The 16,542-nt window shown below is 46.7% G+C and overlaps 1 protein-coding gene across 2 annotated transcripts in view; it reads left to right on the top strand.

Annotated features, from left to right (window-relative positions):
* RIIAD1 (regulatory subunit of type II PKA R-subunit domain containing 1) overlaps nucleotides 1-15,210 on the top strand; it is a 46,207-nt gene extending 30,997 nt beyond the window's left edge. Inside the window, exons 3-4 of one of the 2 annotated variants that reach the window (XM_086946367.1) lie at nucleotides 1,646-1,692; nucleotides 14,791-15,210. In XM_086946367.1, coding sequence (XP_086802493.1) covers nucleotides 1,646-1,692; nucleotides 14,791-14,864 — 121 coding nt within the window. In that variant the 3' untranslated portion in view covers nucleotides 14,865-15,210. Of the gene's footprint in view, nucleotides 1-1,645; nucleotides 1,693-14,778 lie in introns of both variants that reach the window. The other variant, XM_086946366.1, reaches the window with a different exon arrangement.
* The last annotated feature ends 1,332 nt before the right edge of the window (nucleotides 15,211-16,542 follow it).

Genomic DNA, 16,542 nt, shown 5'->3' with positions numbered 1-16,542 from the left:
ATACAGTGCGTAAGTGTCTACTTATGCAGTGCCTTTGTGTCTGCTTATACAGTGAGCGGTCAGTCTGAGAGCCTGCTTGAGCATTGTGTTAGGGTGAGCTTATGCAGTGTGTGTTTGCGTGTGATTACACGCTGTATATATATACTTTTTCGGGTCTACCTATACAGTGCGTTATTGTCTGCTTCTACAGTGTTTGATTAATCAGTGATCTCTTTATGTGATCAGTTTGTTTTTGCTTATGCACTCTGTATATCCGGGCTTATGTCGTGCCTTTGTTTGCATTTAGCGTTTGGTTACGTTTGCTTGTGCTACGAATCGCCGTCTTCGGAGTCCCACGGGGGTTTGCGGTCCTTGCAACCGTCTGGGTTGAATCCAGTTAGGCGGTATGCAGGCCTGGATGGGGCATAACACGTGGCAGCTTTAACCGCACGTTCAAAGTGCACGTTTTCTCCATCACAGGCCTGTTTTTGACGTGCAGTTTCCTTCACGCTATGCCTGGGGGGATACGAGTGGGAAAAACACGCTTTTCTCCTGACATTTCCCGGTCGTTTCAGGAGAACATGAGCTGTTTCAGACCACAATGCTGCATTATTTATTCCGGAGTGCGTGAAGCGCAAGTGGCCCCGGGCAAGGGAATTAGGGTTACCGTAAGATTCCTGACGACACCGTTTCCAGTCCTAGGCAGTGGCAAAACAAAACTCGAGCCCCACTCCTGCAAAGTACCAGTGGCGGTTGGTGACACACAAAAATGAACATTTACATTTAAACATTTGAAAAAAAAGTTTCACTTACCTTCTAAGCCTCCAGCACTTCCTCAGTGCTCTCCGGCGTGCTCCAGCCTCCTCCAGCACGAGGTCTGCCAGCTCCTTATCCAATCCAGGCACTGCTCTCATGCTGCATAAGAGAAGTGTCTGGATTGGCTGGAGCAAGCTGCTCCAGCGCTCCCAAGAGCACTGAAGGCCTGTGCCTGCTCTTCAGAGGTTGCATTGCGCATGACTGTTTGGCCGTAATAATGTAGCCGACCATTCCGACATGTGCAATTCATACTGAAGGGGCCACTCTTTATAGCTGCCAATCAGCAGCAGTGACGCACTGGCCCCGCCCTGCCCTCTCCATTGGGCAGAAAGCCGGAAAAATAAAATGGAAATAAAATTATTTTATTGCCATTTTCTTTTTCCAGCTTCTGTGACTGTGAGGGAGGGGGGCGGTGCTCCTTTGCTCCCATGAAGGAACCGCCGCTGCAGTCTACATTGAGGGGGGGCTCCCACACTCCGGACCCAGTTAAGGGCGCTCAGGCTAGTCTGCCTCCCCCTCCCTCCACGCTGTTGGGGCTAATGTTACGCCACTGGTCCCAGGATTCTACTTACCACAGGTGTGCATTCTGGGATTTGCAGTCTTGGTTTAGTTCAACGTACCCTTAGGACCGCTATGATTTGTAAAATGAAAGTTCAGGGCTGCAAAAGTGACCTAGTGAGGTGGAAAGGAGTCGTATCTGAACCCTGGCTGCAAAGTGTGTCTTTTTCTGGCTAAACACCCTGTTCATGCCACCGTATATGTACTGCTTGTTTTAATACTGTCCATTTACGACTGTTCAAACGTTGTGTTTACATTTACTCACTCAGTCTAACACTCCTTTTAACCGCAGGGAAGTGATGCTGAAAAGGCCGGAAAACGTCAGAGAATTTGCTGCAGGTCAGATTTACGATTTTCTAAAATGATTTTGAAAGTGATTTCATGATTTTGTCACCCAGTGTGCTTGGCTGAGGCCTTCCCTGTGCCGGGTGCCATCTCTCGTTCTCGCATCTCATGTGGATCTTACAATCGGGATATGGCGACCTCCTCCCTCTAGGTCATTACCTCCTCGTCTGCCTTCCTCATCCCAGTCCTTACTAATGAGGCCTCTGCCACAGGTGTAGACCTTGTTCACTCCCTAGAGACTCCAAAACAATGGCAGCCTTGGCTTTGGTCGTATAAAACCCCGCCCTCGGCGCATTGATACAAACGAGGGACTAACCCCTCCCCCTTCAAACCCCGCGGTATCCAAGCAAAAACAAAGAAAATTAAGACTGAAGGAGCAGCTGGGCAGGTCCATTGGGGCTGAGGGGCCACGCCCCACCAGCTTTTACCCCTCATGAACAGTGTCTGTCAGGCTGTACAAAGGTCAGCCTGACAGACACTGTTCATTTTCAGGTCAGGCAGCCAGGAGCCAGACATGCACTAAATGCACATGCTCTCGGCTGCCTGAGCTAAACTCTGCTGGGCTGAGGAAGTTGCAGCTCCTGTTGGCGTGACGTCCTCAGCTCAGCAAAGGTCCTTAAGGCCCTCCCCTCTGTGATGAGCCCTGAAGCACCCATGGTCGAATGTCAATCAGTCAATCAGTGACACTTCATCACAGAGTGGGGTGGGGTCAGCAATAACCCCGGGCGGAGACCTCCGCTCCGCCCGCAGAGTGTGCGGAGATTTGCCTCCGCCACGTTCCATGGAATAGGCAAATTTCCGCACATTCCGCAGCAGAGCGTCGTTGGCAAGCCCCCACCTCCACCTCCCTATATTATCAAGTAAATCTAGTAAATCTACATTACGTACTAATAAATTAAAACCACTTACCTGGCATGCGGCATCGCAGGTCTGCCCTCCTCCTCTTCCTCGCAGTATCGGTAATCCTTGAGAAAACTGCACATGTGTGCGCGCCCGTGCATTTCTGATACTGCGAGGAAGAGGAGGAGGGCAGCCTGGAGACACCGCATGCCAGGTAAGTGGTTTAATTTATTAGTACGTAATGTAGATTTACTTGATAATATAGGGGCGTGGAGACGGGTGGCGTAGCGGAATTCCACAGAGTTTGTTTGCAACACCGTGGACCTCCGCGTAGCCTCGCTACACCCAGGATTAGTCAGCAATCTCACTGACCCCATCCCACTCTGTGATGGCTAGGTCAGCCAATGAGGGAAGGCAGCATTCCCAAGCCTCCAGGAACCTCCGAGGCATAGCTGGTTTGTAGGTAAGTGTGTGTTTTCTTTTAAATTAAAGTTTGCTGTGTGCGTGCGTGTGTGTAAGTATGAATGTTTGGTAAAGAGTGTTGTGAATGGATGTGTGTGTGCGCGTGTGCATGTGTGAATGCATGGCTGTGGGTGTTATATAAATGTGTGCGTGTGCCCCTCCCTCTCTCCAAAAGTTACCGGCCACCACTGTGAGGGAGGGTACGTAGAACTGTGATGATGAAGACTTCAACTCAAAGTAATGAAGATTACCTCTGATCTTTTCACCTTCAAATCATTGCTTTCAGGTGTGTTTGTCAAATTAGTTAATTTTCCGAAAGGTCTGAAGGCCCATCTGTTTCCTGTGGTCTAATCTGCTCTGCTACCAGGCTACTCTAGCTGCTGCTCTCTTTCTTAGCTGCTACCTTAGCGCGGGGACACACTTGGTCAGTGTAACCAGGTTGAGCTGTGCTGATGACGGAACCGTTCCGTCATGACTCCGCCCGCGCAAGGCGGAGTCAGCACGGGCGGGGAATACGCCCCGCACGCAAGGGGTTAATTAGTTCAATGGAAGAAAAGCAAGACTACAACACCCAGAATGCATTGGGGAATACACGAAAGTTCAGGCCTGTAAACTGAGTCTGTAATGACCTGGAAGGAGGTGGTTACCTAGAGTGGGACCATTTCTAAAGGTCTTTCACATACTAGCAAGCCATGGTGACATCAGTACCATTAACAGCCTATTTCAAAATGCCATAAATTCCTTGATCAGCTCCCCGCCCTCAAGAGTCATAAAAATAAGTACACATTTACTAGTGCAGTGAATAACAAGCATTGCTATGAACTAATTTAGAGCAAATCTTTTTCTCGACCCTGGAATAATGAAAGCAGAGTCTCCATTTCCAGGACTCGAACATAGAGCCACTCAAATAAGAACATGGCCATTGGAATTATGCGATTCTGGGGTCGCTCCACTTTCCGCATAATTATGCATTTGCCAGGTTTGCCAGATAACCCTTCATTAAAAAATGTCTCTAGCTCAAACAGATCAAAAGTACTGAAGAAGTGGCGATGTATACCAGCGCTGTGGAAGGCCTTTGCGAAGTTCGACTGGTCATCTTTCAGTTGCTTATTGCTTTATTTGGTTGTCAAATTAGTACTAAGGAGGTGAAATCTTTTCACGGACAGTGCTATTATGTTTAAGAACTACAAAATAATGAAGTAACACTCTCACAGAATACGCGGTTTCACACTGCTTAATTAGTTTTTTCTTGCTTCTTTATTTAGTCAACCATGCCACATAATTTGGTCTTCCCCTGCTGCATAATATCCAGTGGCCCTGCCTATGCGCCCATAATTTATTGCGCTATCCTGCAGGCCACCACTTGTACAGCTCCACTGGTCTGAGTGCCTCGAAGTAGCTCCTGTCGCAAACCGGTGCTTTACAAAACATGAAATATGTGTGTGTGTGTGTGTGTATGTGTGGGTGTGTGTGTGTGTATATATATATATATGTGTGTATATATATATAGATAGATAGATAGATAGATAGATAGATAGATAGATAGATAGATAGATAGATAGATACTCACACAGCCTGCAGGCCCCACTCCAGAGCGGTATAAACAGGTTTCCGACACCTGCCAATTAGGCCATTAGGAAAGTCTCTCATCCTGCCGCCGCGGTCCCCTCGCTACCTCCTCGTGGGAAACCTCATGAATTATATAGGGGCTGTTCATGTTTTTCACGTTCTCGAAAACACTGACAGCTCACCTCGTTTTTTATATATATAATTTATCCAAATAGATTATTGCAGCTGAAGTTGATGTTTACCCTGCCTCTGCCGACAGGTCCCCAGACAAAACCACTGGCCACACTTTAATGCTGAAGAGTGAGGCTCAAAGCAAGCACAGCATCGATTGGTTACTGACTATTGACCAATGGGGTTTGTTCTTGTGGAAACCCGATGAAAAGGATGTTTTTGTTTTGTGAACGAGGGTTTCATAACCAAGCCTCTGCAAAATTTCATTTCGCGAAAATAAGGGAAAAGGTTTGCGAAATTACACAAGAAGAAATGTTGCAGTATCTGTCATGAAAATGAAACACTGCAGCATACCTGTCAATTGTAATTGCATCTATATAGCACTTCAACCCCTGACGAGGCGTCGTGGGAAGTACCTGCAAGCGGGCGGTGCCACAAAAGTAGCAGGATTTAGCAAATTTTATAAAATATAAAATTAGGTGCCATCGTATCAGCTGCATTAAATTAATCACCAACCTTGTATTTTTACCAAAAAAACACAGCCGGAAAACGTAGAAAATCTTTCTTAAAACCGCAGTGACTCTCAGGCTTGGCTCCAACCTGTTTTCCTTACATGCATTGCACACACTGGAGAGAGGCTCTTTATTTTACTGACATCCTAAAAAGGGGAGCACGTGAGTAGGCCTCAGGCTGTGTGTTTTTGCAACCAGGAAGTGTTTCTCTGGTTGAAGAAAACTGTCAAAAACGTGCTTAAAGTGAAACGCTGGCTGAGGTCGCCGGCGTGCAGGTTAGTGTTGTTCAGAGGATGAAATGCCACAAAAGACCCCCATTAATAATGATAATTCCTATTTGTAAAGCGCAAACATATCACTCCTTAAGGTTTTAAGGCACTGTGGGCTGTCGGGGAGATTAAGTGAGCTATTGCCCAGAGTCACATGGTGCTGAGCTGAGCTGCCGTCGGCGATCAAACTGCGAGCCCCACGCTCTGGAGTCAGCCACTCTGGCCGCTGTGCCACCCCTCTCCCTTCAAAGAGTTGGAGTGTGTACGTTACGTGGACAAGGCCAGCGTAAATGGCACCAGTGTGCAAGGGGTCCAAGGCACCCCAGGTCTTGCTTTCCACCCACCCTGGGGCAGGGGCCCGTTGCTTCCATGAGGGCTCATGGCTACCTCGCCTCACCCCTCCATGTAGGCCAGACACCCCTTCTACACTTCTTCTCGGGGGTCTCCTCAAGCGAAGTCTTCTTTCTGCAGTCCCTGCCTGCACGCCTTGGGTACAGAAACAAGATTAGCAGGTAAAGTCCTCATTGATTTATAGAACATCGCTCACAAGCACTGAAGCGCGAGCAATAAAACATCATTAAACTGCAGAAACCCAATAAAAGGCACCGACAACAACAAACAGGTTCAAGCTGTGGAGCACAACATCTTGTTCTTTAGTGTCTTTATGGGAGAGACAAGCGAGGAGGAGAATTATGTGGCTGGCGGGAAGAGGCGGCACAGTACCAGGGCCTCTCTCTCACCCACAATGCTGGGGTGTAGAGAGGTGGTCGGGGGAACCATATGGGCTACCTTAATTAGGGTGGGCAAATAGTTGAGGTGGGTCCAATGCCCAGGTGTGGTTCGGATCTCTGTGCCTCAGCAGTGGATGTGGCTCCTACGCCGTCACAGTGGTTTTGTCAGCCTCTGGTCAAAAAGCACCAAGAAGGTCTTGTGAAATGTTCTGACGTATCCCTTGTAGTGGATGAAGCAGGAACCCGCAGTCAGTTTAATGTTCCTGCACACATCAGTGCCAGCCGAAGGGTCTTCCTGGCTTCAGAGAGGTAAGCCTTGGTTGTCCATGTGAATGCGTAAACCATGTTGACCAGTTGACAGCATTAAAAGATTAGTTGTCTTTTGGCAGCCATTTTGTTAGGTCCGAGCCAAGCACACTGCTCCAAAGCTGAGGGGTTCATGGCCATGCTTTGATAAATCAAGTATGCAAAAAAAACAATTGATGGATGGAATGCTGGACAATGCAAACATTCAACCCCAGTCACAAGGATCTGGGTTCAATCCATCATTCTTTTGCTCACCACCCCAGTTTGGACCCAGCCATATGCAAATCTGTCTTGACCCTGTTCCTTGTGGCAACAGTCCAGCCTGAACTGCCAGGCCCGGTCCTCTCTGGACCGGAAACAAGCATTCTGGGACCAGTTTCAGGGCATCACCCTTCATCAGCCAGGCTAGCCTGAATCCAGTGGTGTAGTGAGCACGGAACTCACGTCTGGGCATACCCTTCCCACTTAGGGCGACAAATGCAAAAGAAACAATTGATGGACGGAATGCTGGACAATGCAAACATTCACCCCCAGTCACAAGGATCTGGGTTAAATCCATCATTCTTTTGCTCACCACACCACCCCAGTTTGGACCCAGCCGTACGCAAATCACTCTTGACCCTGTTCCTTCTGAATGTTTGTATTGTCCAGCATTCCGTCCATCAATTGTTTCTTTTGCATATTGATAAATGAAGTAAGCATAGCCGTGGTCCAGATGGAGGGCTCGAGGGCAGTGTTACCCACTGTCTTTACCTATAGGCTTGTCTAAACTACCCACTGCCCTGGCAATGACTCTGCCAATGTTGACAATATTCCTAATGTTGTAGCTGCATCAAATTCACATTGTATTCTTATAACAGATAACAGAACACACCAAGGATATTCACTGCCTTGATCTACTGAACCAGAACTAAGTTACCAGCTTCAAACTTCTAAGAAAACAAGCTCAATTATATAATGGACAGTGGTAGTTACCTAAGGCACTAATGGAGTGGACAAGACTATTCCATAAAGGCACTGCCCTCTACCCTAATTCAACACACTGGTCCATGTCTGGCCTGGCCTCATGTAACGAACTGGGCCGATGTTCCCAACTCGCCAGATACAAGGAGTAGACCATGGTTTACTGTTGCTTTGGTGTATTGGACTATGTTAAGATTTCCTATGTTTAGACAAAGGAGGGACTCGGGAAGGACAATATTTAACGGGGTCCAGTGTACAAGTCCAATAACCAGTAACACAAGAAAGGGTACAGAGTTCCCCGGGAAGAGTGGAAAAGAAAAGTAAAGTGCGTGTACTGAAAGAAGGGGGGAATCCCCTTGTTGGAACTAAAACCCTCACACACCCAGGTAACTAGGTGTCATGTTTCATCATATGGGTTCTGCTCCTCATCAGACTGGCGCTGCAATGTCTGACGGGCTCCCGAAACCGGGGCTCTTTATCGGAGATCTTTTGTTCCGGTCATATGGTGCATGCGTGTGAGAGGGCGGGGAAGTGTAGTCGTGGCGTGAAAAGGGTGGATTTTAAAAAAGGTGGGTCAGTCCACAATGTGATTTATTCGCGTGGTTGACTCCCTTGATTAAAAAGTGGGAGGGGAGGTAAATGCACTGGATTTATCCGTGCATATTACCTACTACCCTCTGGTCAGGTCGACTTGTTTCTTGCCCAAATGGCAATTCCTCAGGACCTCGGTGAATAGTACTACACAAAAGAAAGACAAATTACAGTGTGGTATACAACCTTCTTTAGTAGGTTATACAGGAACACAGGCCGATTGGTCCTGCTGAAGTATTGCGACCCCAGAGAATTCCCCAAGGTACCCCGCAGACTGCTCCCGTGGGACCGGCTGTTAAGGTATGGTACCTCCGGCGGCGCACGGTCCTGGCCGTTAGAACCTACCCCCACGTCCAGCGTCCGAACAACTGTAATTTAATGGACTCGCCCACTGTTTTCCTCTGCTCAGATGTGCATCATGGCAATTAGCTGGGCATGTATAATGGACTAGACCAGAATTACCCTTTTTGTAAACCTTTCCACTGCTCCAATGGATGCACCCTGAGGTTACCTCCCGGGGCAGGATAATGGACTAGACCAGCAAATGACCAATGGATAATAATGTCACAGACAAGATTGTGGTTACCCACATGCTTATCTCATTGGCTAGAGACCACGTTGTTGCAGGATCTGAATATGCTCCGGATCACGCATTCCCACTACGGGGCATTGATAGGTGACCATTGTTCAAGTTGCGCGTTCCCACTGCTAGGCAACGCTAGGTAACCATCATCCTGGTCACCTACTCCCACTACTGGGCAATGCTAGGTGATTGACAGCTGGGCAAGCAAACCGTAATGTAGTGTTGATGTCTGCTTAGCAGGGCCCAACCTTCTTCCAGCACTTGATGTAATTTCCAGTGCCAGCCAGGGGAGCTTTCAGAATTTAATACAAATGGATTAATTGCTCGCTGATTATGAGTGTGAGAGTACATCCCGCCGCAGGATTGTTGTTTTGTAACACTAATGGTGGGATTGCAGACGGCGCGAGTCACCAGGGACGGAAAGGGCGTTTTGTACATTCCGGAAAGGTGGAGGCTTGTGAAAAACAGGAGGCTTTTTTGGGGAGGGGATATGGAGTGAGAACCAATACAGAGGATTCTCAACAAAATTTGCAGTCCTCAAAACATTTTAGAAAAATAACAACTTACAACTTGCATCATCCACATGGTAGTCAGTTTGATTGAGTTTATGTTTAACGCCCTAAGTGGCAGTTGGAGTGGCACTCGCGTCTGGACATGAGAAGGTGGCTACCATGGAATATTCCAATTTTTTAGGATAAAAAAGTGAGATTTTTGGAAGAAGAGAAATAGAAAAAAAGAGGAAGCGAGATGTGCATTTTACTGTGCCTCTTTGGCATTCATAAAGAGAGTTGGTCCATTTGGCCCAGACATAGTCCTTAGCTGGACAGTAAAAATACTTGGTAGGAGGCCGAGTCTCTCTGGAGCTGATGCATGCACCTCATGACTCTTCAAGCCGGTGTCTATACATTGTCAGAGTGCCTCTACATCATCCCTAAAAAATATTTCTCACTCTCCTATAGTCTTGCATCATCCCACAGGTAAAGGCTCTTACACCATCCCAAAGGCCTAGCAGTCTTACAGCCTGCCTGGCAGCATTAATCTCACACCATCCCATGGAAAATGCCATACTTGGACACCCCACAGGCTGTTGCCCTTGGAATCTCAAGAGCAAAATGGGCCGGTATCTGCAGCCCCTCCACAGCTCTCTTTGTTGCTAAGCAACACCCCATGCTTCCCAAAATCAGACACCTCTGCCTCCCCAGAAGAAAGAGCACCTTCAGAAATGAAGACAAGTGAACCTACCAGAGACAAGTTCTACCTCTCACCAACTCTCCTTCCCCTCTGTATCAATGTGAGCAATGTAGAAACTGTTTATCACCCCCCATGCCATAACTCGCACTGCCCGCCATATTGTTCTCCTGATAACTATTTTTGTGTTTCTATGCTGTTCCCAAGTTGGTGCTTTGTCTGTGGCAAACACTGGCAGGTGCGTTTTTTTGTGTGTACCTTGATAACCTTCACCTGTGAATTTCAGTGGTTTTATGCATTTCAACCAGAACCATAACTCAGTGTTCAACTGTGCTTTTTCAGTGAATTTCAGTTTTTTTTAAATAAAAATACTTAATTTGCAACCACCGCTGTACGTAGCTGTGTGCAGCTGCGGCAGGTACTGGGCCTGCGCCCCCACCTGCCGCTGGGGGTCATCCGGCCCCAAAGTTGCAGCTGCATGTAAAACTTGTGCCAAGCCGCTGGCCGTGAGACCCAACCCACTGTGGGTGCCCAACCTCTGCTGCACATGACCTTTGCCCTTGTTCGGCAGTGGTTGTGTGCAGGGCCCTGTGCCATACCCACCGTGGACCAGCCCCTGATGCATGTTTATAGGCTGTGCTGGTGGGGGGTGGGTACGGAGTTGATTCCTGGTCTGTTTCATTGTCCCATGGGTTACTCCATGGTGTTTGCCCTTTTTTCCCCATCCTCATACCCTGAAGCTTGAACCAGCATCATGAGTTGGATTTCTGATTCTTGAAACCTCTGCATCTAAACATGTCTGGCTGAAGACTGTGGCACTGAGAAAGGTACCAATGTCCCCTGCTGCTATTTCAGATATGGGACGTGTGAGTCGGAAACCTGACTCTCGAATCCCACAGCTTTGCTCGTTGTGGGTCCAACCCCCCACCCCCCTCCCCCAGGTCACCATGCCCACTTATCGACCATTTTATTTACTATACCTCTGGGCAAAGGAACTGTGCCCCGAGTCCTGTAATGGCTGCTTCATGAGAAATGTTTCAATTGTGGCAGCCAAACGGATCTATTGAATCCGCTCTTTCAAATCTGGCACCTCATATCCAAAGAGAGGATGGGAGAAAAGGCTTCCTCATCCAAACAGACTTTTTTAGTTTTCGGAAATCTCAGACTCGCAAATTATTCACAAAGGTATTCACCTTTTAAAGACCACTCAAACTTTTTTAAACATTAGGACCTCAAAAACTACTGAATGGATTTACACCAAAGCAGCAAAAGTAAATTCTCTGAGTACATTTCTACTCTAATTCCAAATCTGTGTAAATCTGCTCAGAAGTTCGGTCTGTAGAGCTAGCAACATTTCGTGGGAGCTAAAATGGGGGAATAAATCATTTTGGGTTTTTGCTTTTTTTGCACAGAAGTCAGTGGTATAAAAACTCATATTTCAGGTATAACTGTGAAATATAGAAAATAATTCATGGCTCTACAAAAAATATTGGTTTCATGAGCATGACAGGCCCCAAAACAGCTTTACCGTTGTTAGGGCTACTTGGATTATGCAGCATTTAGAACCAAATTAAACCACAAGGTTATCTGCGGAGTGTGGTTTGATATTACATGTATGGGCTCTGTATTTATCAGATAGCGCCTCGCGACCCTCACGGGTGAAGCAGCCGCGCTCTACAAATCCTGATTGATTGCTTGGATCCTAACCCTCTCTTTCGCGGACACAATCTTAGCATTCCATAGATAGCGCTACACTCATTCGAAAAGCCCATATCAAATCGCCTTGTGAGGGCAGCCATTTTATATTCCACCTAAAATTAATTTGATGTGCATCACTGACCTTATTGTTGGCGTGCGGGCCCCTTTCATCTGCGCTTGATATGGCGCTCGCTGAGCCCAAGTCCACAGACAGACACCAGTCAACTGGAAAATCTCCCACACACATTTATTCATCTTTCAGGCCATAGGCACCAGTATCATCCGGGGCAGTACTTAAGCCATTTTGTTCAGCCCTACAGTCACCCCCACTAAAAATACTTAAAACCTATTGAAAGCAACACACCAAACTGAGCCACACCTTCACAAAAGTCTATCTACTCTGGTCTGTAGTGGAAATGGATCGAAAGACCTACTCTGGACTTCCGAAGGGTGTTGCGACGCACGACTAATGTCAGATTGTGAGCTATACCAAGCCCCGGGAAGCCTCTGGTCTAGCTATGCGCTATATAAATCTGCATAAGATAAGATACGAGGACCAATTGACAACAAAAACAATAGCAAGAATTTTCGTTCTAGGCCTCCATTTCTTGTGGAAAGTAAAGGTGAAAGCCATGGGTTTATGTGTAAAAAAGTGAGCAGAGAAAAGTGTTGCTCAAGCAGACGCATGCATTTGCAACGGTTGCAAGGATTTATGAGTTTGTGTGACCAGCAGGTCTCAGATTTGGAACCTGTGCAGACTTAATTCAGTCTTTTATCCTTCCAAGATTAATAACATGAGTGCCAATTTCGATTGATTCTTAATAAGTGTATGTAAAACGTCTTCTGTGAACTGAGATGCTTACAAACTCTATATAAATGTCAAACAGTCGTCATTATACAGGTATTATACTTGGAGTAGAACATTTCTCTAGAAAGACCTTTTAAGACAGGAGAATTACGATTTATAAGTGGCATAATTCTGGTAAAAAGTCAGCATTCCTTAAAGAAAAGCGAGGGTGGAAGGTAATGTATAGAGGAGACGCCAACTTATCCTGATACCGACCGGTGTAAATGCAAGCAAGTTAGGTGTAAACATTTTTTTTTATGCAAATCAATATTTCTGAAATACTCGTGCTTTTATTAAACACAAGTGTGTAAGTGCAATAACATTTTAATTCGGTGCAGAATTACAGCTTCGATAACACAGGCAGTCTTAAGAGAAATACCCAGCATAGGCCTGGCACAGGGAACTTCCAACCTCACCCCAGCAGATCCTAAGACATAAAAAAAACTTTCTACGCACATTACAAGAAGTATCAAGCATGTTTATTACAGATGTATTTAATCAAGAGGGGGGAGAAAGGAGGGATTGTAATCCATTCAGCTTCCTTGTAGTCATACACGATATCAAGACGGAATGGATCACTCGACCTGAGTAACCAGGGTTCGCAATGTGTTCAGTCGTCTTTCGTTCGAAACCCCTCATTCACGTACACAAGCCGCGAGGCGGTGTATCTTGGTTCTCCGCCCTGTTAAAAGCGTGACAGCATCATCGTTGGGTTTCTTTTTCGTATGCTTTCCACCACCAGTAGCATCTTTTTCGTATGCTTTCCACCACCAGTTGGAGAACCACTGGTTATTTTGTACAGAATTACAGACAAAAAAGTCAGAAATCCATAGAAATAGTCTTCTGATATAAAAGTATGGCAAAAGCGATGTTCTAGCTTAGACGGTCTGAGAGAAACGCAGCAACAAGCATTGGCAAAGCCAACGTGTCTGGCCTGCCCATGTGAAGAGCACTGGAAAGAGTTGCCCATGGAGGGCCTCTTTTAGCAGCATGGCGACCAGGGCTTTGAACCGCCAATGTGAAGCCCCTGCCAGGGCATCAGGAGCTTCATCTGCTGCCGACATATGTCCACTACTATTCGGGAGTGATAAGGAACTACTTCGCCGCATCACCAAAACCACAATGTACAGTGAGCGATGCAGGGTAACTATCCGCAAAATGGCATGGCCCTGCTCGTACAGCTGTCTGCTGCGAGGCGCTAAAAGTGTAATATGTTTCCCAGATAGCTCAGTCTGTTAATGCATTGGCTGTAGAGATTCAACTGTAGCCTGCATAGCTGCGGTTTGAATCTCGGCAGAGCCGACTTAACCGTTTTCTTTTTCCCAACATTTCACCCTCCTAGAGTTAATAAAACCAGCACCACTCCTATTGACAACACCTCTGATTTAAGCACCTAGATCGTTTATGTTGTGGCGAGCGATATTTAATAATAATAATAATAATACCGATATTTATATAGCGCGAACAGCTACCTCACAAGGAGGTGTCCCGGCGCTGAGTGATCATTTTTCCAGGTAGGAATGGGCGGAAAAAGGGGAGAGAGTGTTTAGTTATTCTGGGAAAAGAGCCAGGTCTTTAGCTGCCTCTTAAAACTGGCTTCCGTTGGAGCCAGTTGGATGTTGACCGGTAGGGCGTTCCAGAGTGTCGCCGTGCAGGCAGAGAAAGATCTGCCTCCGAGTCTGGCTCTCTTGGCGCGGGGGATGGAGAGCTGGTTTCGTGAATTAGAGCGCAAGCATCTCTCCTGATAGTATCTGGGGAGTCTAAGCTTTAGATAGGAGGGGCAGGTCCCCTTTTGGGCTCTAAACGCTAGAGTTAGAGCTTTAAACTTGATTCTGCAGGCTACAGGGAGCCAATGCAGATCGCCCAAGTACGGAGAGACATGCTGTTTAAAAGGGATGTTTTTTAGCATGATCAATATGAATTAGTCCGTATTTATTTCTGAGAGAATCCCCTCTAAATGGATGTGGTAATTTCCAGAAGAAAATGGGTTCCCTCTCTCCTCAATCTTTCCTTTCCCAGTGTCGGATTCAAGCGAGAAACATGTTTCCATCCGCTTAAACCCGTCAATTGCCTGGTCATGGACCTGCTGTAAGAGTGAGCCAGACCTAATGCAATCAAAAGTGGAGGGGAGGTTTAAGAAAAATGGAAAATCAAGTATTTCTGAAACATCTTGAGGGTGTGCTGCCTGACCGGTGTTGGACACTGGCCCTACCAGGCGAGTTTGTTTAAACATTGCCCCTTTTCCAGTTTTAGTGTTTGGTTTGTGACTCATAGGGTTTTTTTGTGCATCAATATTTTTATTCACCCAGAAGAGAAACTAAAGTAATACTTTTTTAAATAATAATTTCAGAATATTTTACAGACCCGGAGCTGCCTTCCAAAATTCAAGAGAAATTGGCCAAAAAAGAAGAAGAAGACGACGAGTGTAAGCCTTGAGCGAAACTGACCAGCCGGTCTGAATATATACTGTGCTGCAAAGGTCAACACCGAAGATGGACCAATCCGGACGCTGCATTGTGCTGGACTCATGCAGTAGCGTTGGCCTGTTGGATGAGCAGCCCTTACGTCAACGTCTAGAGGAGGAGTGGTGTTTATAGTCAATAAAACATGTTGTTACGACAGATACATTATTATATTCTTATAAATCACAGAACAATAACATTTTACTTCCTACAATTTTAAATAAAATGTTCTTAGAAAACAGCAGCAACTGAGTAATTATCCATTCAACCCCTCATCACCATGGCCGAGCTACTGGAGTTACTACACGTGCAAACCTAATACTAGAGAAATCAGTGATTCTCATAACTGAACAACAGCAGAAGAAGGGGAGGAACAGCTGGGGGTGTATGGGGGTGTGCGTGTGTCTCTCTCTCAGAGGATGCAGGTGTGTGGGGTATAGATCTCCAAGAAAGACTATGTGCATTGCGTTTATTTTGTTTATTTCATTTGTAGTACGCTTTTATCCAAATCGCTACACGAGCATCGGAGTAATACAAGATCTTACAGCTGCACACTCGACGACCGCTTTATCCTTTGTAATGTCTCCAAACTACCCAGTAGCGTGACGCAAACTGATCCAAATCAAAATGTCACTATCTCCTTCCCACCAGAAACAGAATCTCCTGCGTCTATCACTCTAGCAGGCACCTCACGATCCACTCTTACCGCTAAATGCTGCCGTTGTAAGAGCAAATTACACTGTACGCATCTTTATATGCGCTCTGTGGGGATTCACGGGGAAAAGTACAGTTAAAGCAAAGGTTTTGCTATAATTGGGTATAACACCTTTACGTCTGCTTTCAAAAAACCTCTGAAATTAATAGTGTTTTTAAGAATAAATATGTGGACTTCACATTTATTTTAATGTCACAAGACCACAGTATCGAAAGGGTTGTATGTTAGCTTGGTATGATCAGGTTTTGGTCCCAAGAGGCGGGGCACCCGCCTGCGGAAAAAAGTTCATTCTACCCGGCACCTTGCTTTCGTCAGAATTCCTGTCTTCTGCAGGGAGTTATATAGTAGGCCCACAATGGCTTCAAGATGTGTCTTGCCTTGTCTACCTGTACCCAAATCTCCGCCAGGACATGTGAAAAGAACATGATCTCATCGCTAAGTACGTAAGCGGGTTGATAGTCCACTCTAGTGCCGAGTGCCAGAACGTCAGCCACGAGCGCCAGCCCCGTTGGCTGAACGAACTGTGCCCGCCACCTGCCTAGCTGTTCTAGGGCGACCCTCGGCTAATCTCATAACATGACCGCCAACCGTTAACACATGACGCGAAACTGCTCCTAATCTTTAGGGAGCCACTCGGTGATGGCATTTTCTTCCATCACAATTTGGAATCTCTGAATTTCCCCCTGTGGGATGCAGCTAAAGCGCTGTCTGGAGGCACGAGGCCTTCTGTTGTAGGATTAGCAGGGCAGCATCTGCCAGATATTTATTCGGCCATGTTCCCAGATCTGGTCTCCCCAGGCCCAGGGACTCCGGTAGGATTTCATTAAAACAAGCCTGGGGGGGTACTGTGTGGACCACCACTCGGGGAGGGGGGGCTTCCCCTTCATCCCCAACAGCCTGCAAGGCGGTGTGGGTTGGGGGTGGGGTGCCCGGGCCC

The sequence above is a fragment of the Lissotriton vulgaris genome, chromosome 12 (assembly GCF_964263255.1).
Source record: "Lissotriton vulgaris chromosome 12, aLisVul1.2, whole genome shotgun sequence".
Taxonomy (NCBI): domain Eukaryota; kingdom Metazoa; phylum Chordata; class Amphibia; order Caudata; family Salamandridae; genus Lissotriton; species Lissotriton vulgaris.
Note: the sequence above shows the minus strand (reverse complement) of the source record. Positions and strands in the feature narration are given on the sequence as shown.